Source organism: Nerophis ophidion, linkage group LG19, assembly GCF_033978795.1.
Source record: "Nerophis ophidion isolate RoL-2023_Sa linkage group LG19, RoL_Noph_v1.0, whole genome shotgun sequence".
In the NCBI taxonomy this organism is placed as follows: Eukaryota; Metazoa; Chordata; class Actinopteri; order Syngnathiformes; family Syngnathidae; genus Nerophis; species Nerophis ophidion.
The window spans coordinates 1735720-1744849 of NC_084629.1; the positions used below are offsets into that span (position 1 = coordinate 1735720).

Below are 9130 nucleotides of genomic sequence, written 5' to 3' on the forward strand. Positions count from 1 at the left end.
AATGAAGAAGTAACCGCAATAAACAAGGGATTACTGTAATTCTAATTATGTTTGATTCCATACTATTACAAATGTTTTAAATATTAACTGTATTTTCAAATTAGAAGGGCTTTTTGTATTTACTCTGAAATAATTGTTCCCACAAATACAGAACACAGTATATTATAAATGATTGAAGTCATTTACAATCTTGTGGCGGACACAGACATGTTTGATTTTTAGTTATATTTGATCTGGGATAGGCTCCAGCACCCCCGCCACCCCGAGAGGGGACAAGGGGTAGAAAATGGATGGCTGGGTGTTGTTGGACGTGGTTTGTTTCATCAAAGTCATTGTGTTTTTTTCACAGGCAGCCAAGATGGCCAACTATGCCAAATGTCACATATTGTGCAACCTCCTCTTTGCCATCTTTGCAATTCTCTTCATCAGTTCCAGGCTGGCAGTTTACCCAGTCTGGTGAGTATACATTGTCCCCTCTTTACTTGTACCCAGTCTGGTGAGTATACATTGTCCCCTCTTTACTTGTACCCAGTCTGGTGAGTATACATTGTCCCCTCTTCACATTTAGCCAGTGTGATGAGTGTCCCCTCCTCTCCACGTTTGAAAGCGGCCTCAGTATATGTATTTACACGTGAACCCTGAAGATGTTACTTCTTCTTAACACCTCTCTGTGAATGTTGTTGCTAAGCAGTAGTTACCATGGATACGACAGTTTTAGCTTCTTAGAAATGAACTCCATAAATGAAAAGACGATTATTATGGTTTCTGGCTTTAAGAAAAGACCAGCAGTGTCCACTGAAAACAGCAAAAGGATTCTTTTATCAAATGTGTTGTCAGACATGACTTGTGAGATAGTTTGAGTCTGACATTTACATCCTATTTGCTTGTGGCATGTCACTCAGTCGCAGGTAGGATTTAGGACAGTGCTTCTTAACCTGGGGTCGGTGGAGGTCAAGTCACACCCAACTCATCGTGTACATCAGACCTGGGCAAATTAAGGCCCCGGGGGCCACATGCGGCCCGTTAAAGGGGAACATTATCACAATTTCAAAAGGGTTAAAAACAATAAAAATCATTTCCCAGTGGCTTGTTTTATTTTTCGAAGTTTTCTTTTAAATTTTACACCTCCCGGAATATCCCTAAAAAAAAGCTTTAAAGTGCTTTATTTTCGCTATCTTCGAAACCACTCTCCATTTCCCTGTGACGTCATACAGGGCTGCCAATACAAACAACATGGCGGTTACCACAGCAAGATATAGTGACATTAGCTCGGATTCAGACTCTGATTTCAGCGGTTTAAGCGATTCAACAGATTACGCATGTATTGAAACAGATGGTCGGAGTATGGAGGCAGATAGCGAAAACGAAATTGAAGAAGAAACTGAAGCTATTGAGCGAATAGCTATTGACGCTATTCGGCCATAGCATGGGTGTACCTAATGAAGTGGCCCATAGCATGGCTGCCTTATTAGCATCGGCGGTAAAATGTGCGGACCAAACGATCAGGACTTTCGCATCTTGTGACACTGGAGCAACTTAAATCCGTCGATTGGTAAGTGTTTGTTTCGCATTAAATGTGGGTATCTAGTTTCAAATGTACATACAGCTAGCATAAATAGCATGTTAGCATCGATTAGCATAGCATGTTAGCATCGATTAGCTGGCAGTCATGCTGCGACCAAATATGTCTGATTAGCACATAAGTGAACAACATCAACAAAACTCACCTTTGTGATTTAGTTGACTTAATGGTTGCAAATGCATCTGCAGGTTATCCATACATCTCTGTGCCATGTCTGTCTTAGCATCGCCGGTCAAATGTGGAGACACTCTGGTACATTCAATGGGGGTCTGGTGGCAGATTTCTTGCCAGTGGTGCAACTTGAATCCCTCCCTGTTAGTGTTGTTACACCCTCCGACAACACACCCACCAGGCATGATGTCTCCAAGGTTCCAAAAAATAGTCGAAAAAACGGAAATTAACAGAGCTGAGACCCGGTGTTTGTAATGTGTTGAAAATGAAAATGGCGGCTGTGTTACCTCGGTGACGTCACGTTCTGACGTCATCGCTAAAAGACCGATAAACAGAAAGGCGTTTAATTCGCCAAAATTCACCCATTTAGAGTTTGGAAATCGGTTAAAAAAATACATGGTCTTTTTTCTGCAACATCAAGGTATATATTGACGCTTGCATAGGTCTGCTGATAATGTTCCCCTTTAAGCTTTTCAATCTGGCCCGCCGGACATTTCCAAATAATTTTTTTTAGATCTTTAAGATGGAAAGTATAGCTGCCATTATGATGTGCACTCATGTTTTATAATGATCGGAAGTCTTGAACTGTACTAAGTATTTCAATGGTTGAAATCTGCGCTCTTGCATGATGTAAGTAGTTACTATGGTGATGTAAGTAGTTACTATGGTGATGTAAGTAGTTACTATGGTCATCTAGTGAGTTACTTTGGTCATCTAATTAATTACTTTGGTCATCTAAGTAACAGCAGCTCAGAGGAGGCACCAAGCAGTGTGGGTGGGGAGTGTTTCCAGAGCCTAAAATGTGGGTGTCAGGGACAGACGTGGAAGGAGATTTGGACAATATATCAGATTTTAGGTGTTTTTTTGTTTTTTTATCATTTGCATTCATATTTCGCTGTTTGTTGCATTTTTGTTGTGTTTTGCTTGATTGTAAAATATGTGGATGGAGAGGGGGTGTGATGTTCATATGTTGTCCATATTCAGTGTTTTATCCTTCATAGTTAATATTGTAAATCCCACATTCTTTATTTTCATGTACATTCTGGCTGTCTCATTCAGTCAAAAAATGTAAAATTGCATTCCGTTTTTTAAAGCGGTCGGTCTGTCATAACATTTTTAGCATTTGATCTGACATTATTGCAAGGTTTTGTATTAGTGTTCCTAAAAATAGATATACCGGCCCCCAGAGACATTTTTCCTCTAAATTTGGCCCCAGAGTCAAAATAAATGCCCAGGCCAGGTGTACATAAAAACTTCTCCCTATCGGCGTATTTTGGACGTGGCAACAACAGAAGTCAGACTGATTTGCAGGTGTGTCATTTGTTGTGAGTTCATGCACTTTGTTGGTTTTGTTCTTTGAACAAGGTGATGTTCATGCACGCTTCATTTTGTGCACCAGTAAAAAAAAAATCATATAACTTTGTGTTGAATTTGAGTAAAAAAAAAAAACATTTTATTTTTCACTAAAGAAGGGTTCGTTGAATGTGCAAATGAAACTAATGGGGATCGGGACCTCTAACAAGGTTAAGAACCACTGATTTAGGAGATGTGTGAGTGTGTGTGTGTGTGTGTGTGTGTGTGTGTGTGTGTGTGTGTGTGTGTGTGTGTGTGTGTGTGCGTGTGTGTGTGTGCCATCATCACAAGCAAACACAAGGGACTAAGTTTGATTGGGTGTCTGACATAAAGTGCTGCAGTAGCATCAAATTCCGGTGTCAGAAGCCGCACCAATCACAAAAAATGTTTGCAAAGTTCTAGATGTCTTACTGCATGGGTTCTGTTCAGGTACTCCGGTGTCTTCCCACCTCCTTAGACATTTGGGGTTAGGCTGTTGGGATTAAATTGTCCCTAGCATGAAAGCTGGTTTGTCTATCTACAAAACCCAAAAGCAGTGAAGTTGTCACATTATGTAAATCATAAATAAAAACAGAATACAGTGATTTGCAAATCATCTCTGCATCAAGCCGGCGGCGTTTCAGGGTGTTGTTGATAAATGGCTTTGGCTTTGCATAGAAGAGTTTTAACTTGCACTTAGAGATGTAGCGACCAACTGTAGTTACTGACAGTGGTTTCCTGAAGTCTTCCTGAGCCCATGTGGTTATATCCTTTACACATTGATGTCGCTTTCCTGTGGGGTCCATGGTCATGGGCATTCGATGTTACGTGCAGTGATTTGTCCACATTCTCTGAACCTTTTGATGATATTATGGAGCATAGATGGTGAATCCCTAAATTCCTTGCAATAGCTGCTTGAGAAATGTTTTGTTGGGAAAGTGGTGACCTTCGCCCGTCCTTGTTTGTGAATGACTGAGCATCACTGCCGTTGTGTCCTTGGGCAAGACAGTAGACCCACCTGTTCCCAGTGCCACCTACACTGGTTTAAATGTAACTTACATATTGGGTTTCACTATGTAAAACGCATTGAGTCACGAGAGAAAAAGCGCTATATAAATATAATTCACTTCACCTCACGGAAGCTGCTTGTGTAGCCAATCATGGCAGCCACCTGTTCCCAATTAGCCTGTTCACCTGTGGGATGTTCCAAATAAGTCTTTGATGAGCATTCTTCAACTTCCTCAGTCTTTTTTGCCACTTGTGCCAGCTTTTTTTAAACATGTTACAGGCATCAAATTCCAAATTAGCAAATTTTTTAAAAAAATAAACAAAGTTTGTTTTAGTGTGAAGATGCAATATCTTATATTTGCAGTCTATTCAGTTGAATATAAGTTGAAAAGGATTTGCAAATCATTGTATTCTCTTTTTGCCCTGCGATGAGGTGGCAACTTGTCCAAGGTGTATACCACCTTCCGCCCGATTGTAGCTGAGATAGGCACCAGCGCCCACCCCCCGCAACCCCAAAGGAAATAAGCGGTAGAAAATGGATGGATGTATTCTCTTTTTATTCACCATTTACACAAAGTGACAACGCCACTAGTTGTGTATGTTGGCCCTGCGGTGAGGTGGTGACTTGTCCAAGGTGTTTACTGCCTTCAGCCCGAGTGCACCTGGGATAAGTTCAAGACCCCCAAACAAGGTAAACAATGGAAAGATGTTTCTTCTAATTCATCTTCCTCCCTATGTTAGGATTCTCAATACCACCCTGTTCGAGAGTTGGGAAATTGTTGGACCTTACCCATCCTGGTGGGTCTTCAACCTGCTTCTAATCTTACTGCAGCTTCTTCACTCCTACTGGTCCTACCTCATAGTGAAGACCACATACCACGCCGTCTCCAAAGGAAAGGTAAAACCACATTCTACATACAGTCCTGGAGGTATTCTTTCACAGATGCTCCATAAATACTTAATAGCCATTTCTGACTTTTCCTTTTCTACTTGCAAGGTGGGGAAATGGAGTCCTTTACATGTAAGTATACATCTTCATGATTGTAGTATTACATGTAAGTATACATCTTCATGATTGTAGTATTACATGTAAGTATACATCTTCATGATTGTAGTATTACATGTAAGTATACATCTTCATGATTGTAGTATTACATGTAAGTAAACATCTTCATGATTGTAGTATTACATGTAAGTATACATCTTCATGATTGTAGTATTACATGTAAGTATACATCTTCATGATTGTAGTATTACATGTAAGTATACATCTTCATGATTGTGGTATTACATGTAAGTATACATCTTCATGATTGTAGTATTACATGTAAGTATACATCTTCATGATTGTAGTATTACATGTAAGTATACATCTTCATGATTGTAGTATTACATGTAAGTATACATCTTCATGATTGTGGTATTACATGTAAGTATACATCTTCATGATTGTGGTATTACATGTAAGTATACATCTTCATGATTGTAGTATTACATGTAAGTATACATCTTCATGATTGTGGTATTACATGTAAGTATACATCTTCATGATTGTGGTATTACATGTAAGTATACATCTTCATGATTGTAGTATTACATGTAAGTATACATCTTCATGATTGTGGTATTACATGTAAGTATACATCTTCATGATTGTGGTATTACATGTAAGTATACATCTTCATGATTGTAGTATTACATGTAAGTATACATCTTCATGATTGTGGTATTACATATACAAACTCAGTTTCCATTTGAGTTGAGAAATTGTGTTAGATGTAAATATAAACAGAATACAATGATTTGCAAATCCTTTTCAAGCCATATTCAGTTGAATATGCTACAAAGACAACATATTTCATGTTCAAACTCTTAAACGTTTTTTTCTTTTGCAAATAATCATTAAACTGACCACCGTCAGTGTGTGAATGTGAGTGAGAATGTGCATATTTGGAAATACTGTCAAAGCGCTTTAGGCTCCTTAAAAAGGGGCAGAAAAGCGCTATACAAGTACAACCTTTTACCATTTAACTTAGAATTCATGGCTGCAACAAGTGCCAAAGTAGTTGGGAAAGGGCATGTTCACCACTGTGTTACATCACCTTTTCTTTTAACAACACTCAATAAACGTTTGGGAACTGAGGAAACTAATTGTTGAAGCTTTGAAAGTGGAATTCTTTCCCATTCTTGTTTTATGTAGAGCTTCAGTCCTTCAACAGTCCGGGGTCTCCGCTGTCCTATTTTATGCTTCATAATGCGCCACACATTTTCCATGGGAGACAGGTCTGGACTGCAGGCGGGCCAGGATAGCACCCGCACTCTTTTTTTTTTTTTTACGAAGTCTCGCTGTTGTAACACGTGGCTTGGCATTGTCTAGCTGAAATAAGCAGGGGCGTCCATGATAACGTTGCTTGGATGACAACATATGTTGCTCCAATACCTGTATGGACCATTCAGCATTAATGGTGCCTTCACAGATGTGTAAGTTACCCATGTCTTGGCACTAATGCACCCCCATACCATCACAGATGTGTAAGTTACCCATGTCTTGGCACTAATGCACCCCCATACCATCACACATGCTGGCTTTTCAACTTTGCGCCTACAACAATCCAGAGGGTTATTATTTTTGTCTTTGTTCCGGAGGACACCACGTCCACAGTTTCCAAATATAATTTGAAATGTGGACTCGTCAGACCACAGAACACCTTTCTACTTTGCATCATTTCATCTTAGATGAGCTCGGGCCCTGGGAAGCCAGCGGCGTTCCTTGGTATTGTTGATAAATGGGTTTTGCTTTGCATTGTAGAGTTTTAACTTGCACTTACAGATGTAGCAACCAACTGTAGTTACTGACAGTGGTTTTATGAAGTGTTCCCGAGCCCACATGGTGATATCCTTTACACACCGATGTCGGTTTTTGATGCAGTACCGCCTGAGGGATCAAAGGGCCGTAGTATCATGGCTTACATGCAGTGATTTCTCCAGATTCTCTGAACCTTTTGATGATTTTACGGACCGTAGATGGTGAAATCCCTAAATTCCTTGCAATAGCTCGTTGAGAAATGTTGTTCTAAAACTGTTCGACAATTTGCTTACAAAGTGGTGACCCTCACCCCATCCTTGTTTGTGAATTACTTAGCATTTCATGGAAGCTGCTTTTATAGCCAATCATGGCACCCACCTGTTCCCAATTAGCCTGCACACCTGTGGGATGTTCCAAATAAGTGTTTGATGAGCATTCCTCAACTTTATCAGTATTTATTATTCATTGCCACCTTTCCCAACTTCTTTGTCACGTGTTGCCGGCATCAAATTCTAAAGTTAATGATTATTTGCACAAAGAAAAAATGTTTATGAGTTTGAACATGAAATATGTTGTCTTTGTAGCATATTCAACTGAATATGGCTTGAAAAGGATTTGCAAATCATTGTATTCTGTTTATATTTACATCTAACACAATGTCCCAACTCATATGGAAACGGGGTTTGTACTATCATATTTGTACATATCCTTTTTATTGATGTTGTTGTCGTCTCTCTGTCTTATCCCCCTCTTGTCCCCACTATTTCCCCCTCTCTTCCTTTTTTCTCTCTCTATGCCCTCCTGCTGGGCCAAACATTCAAATAAATGCATGTAATAGAGTCAAATACAAATAAGGCAACAAGAGAAGTAAAAGTGTACAGCAGCTATACATTTTCTACATCTACTCTATGATTTGTCTGAGTAGGACAAATCAAATATACCTGACTGAAGATGGGTGAAGTGTTAGGTTTGTAATTAAGAACAGACTTCAAGATGTTATTTATTCTTCATCGCAGGTGTCTAAAGATGACCGCAGTGACATCGAGTCCAGCTCGGACGAGGATGAAAGCCCTCCACCCAAACAGAAAGCCCACAGCAGCGCCACCAACGGGACCAACAAAGCCCACGGGACCAATGGCTACCTGACAGCAGCTTTTTCCCCTGATGAACACTGACTGTACTGACACAGCCATGTGGGGACATCATTAACACCACTTATTTGATCCTCAACTTCTTTATGGCTTCACTTTTCAGTTTGACTCATTTCCATCAGACATTTAATCCTCTCTTCTGCATAATTGCATCAGCTATCATGCAAACTTTTTTGTCAGAGACTGAAAATGTATTCTTCTTTACGGCTTTAAGCAAACTACAGTTAGGACACACCTTCTCCTCATTCAATGCCATGTTTTCTTTGTTTTCATGACTATTTACATTGTAGATAGTCACATCAAAACTAGGAATGAACACATGTGGAGTTATGTATGTAAAAAAGGTGAAATGACTGAAAACATGTTGGGTCTCTCCCTTAGAGATAGGGTGAGAAGCTCTGCCGTCCGAGAGGAACTCAAAGTAAAGCCGCTGCTCCTCCACATGGAGAGGAGCCAGGTGAGGTGGTTCGGGCATCTGGTCAGGATGCCACCCAGACACCTCCGACCGGTACGAGGACACGTTGTAGAGACTATCTCCCGGCTGGCCTAGGAACGCCTTGGGATCCCTCAGAAGGAGCTGGACCAAGTGGCTATTTCTTCAAAATAGCCACCCTTTGCTCTGGTTTCTGCTTTGCACAATCTTGGCATTCTCTCCATGAGCTTCAAAAGGTAGTCACCTGAAATGGTTTTCATTTTACAGGTGTGCTTGAATCTCGAAGAGAGAAGGCCAAGACAAAGGGTGGCTATTTTGAAGAAACTAGAATATAAAACAGGTTTTCACCATTTTTTGTGAAGTACATAACTCCACATGTGTTCATTCCTAGTTTTGATCTGACAATCTACAATGTAAATAGTCATGGAAATAAAGAAAGGTTAAGGTGTGTCCTAACTTTTAGCCTGTACTGTACATCGATACAAAGTCGTCTGGCATTCTGGGGGTGTATGCGTCTTATGTCGGTATCTTTTGTGTTATTTATTTTTCTCACAAATACGTTTAATGCTACACCCCCAAAGATTTGCCAAATTAATTAACGGTGAGTTCCAATTTGTGACATTGACTGGCTGTTTGAAAAAAAGACA

General features: G+C 40.0%; 1 protein-coding gene across 1 annotated transcript in view; it reads left to right on the plus strand.

The window, feature by feature from the left end:
• cers6 (ceramide synthase 6) overlaps positions 1–8313 on the plus strand; it is a 42551-nt gene extending 34238 nt beyond the window's left edge. Inside the window, exons 8-11 of the mRNA XM_061878967.1 lie at positions 350–456; positions 4835–4991; positions 5091–5114; positions 7916–8313. Of these exons, the coding sequence (XP_061734951.1) occupies positions 350–456; positions 4835–4991; positions 5091–5114; positions 7916–8074 (447 nt within the window). The 3' untranslated portion in view covers positions 8075–8313. The remainder of the gene's footprint in view (positions 1–349; positions 457–4834; positions 4992–5090; positions 5115–7915) is intronic.
• Positions 8314–9130: the final 817 nt, after the last annotated feature.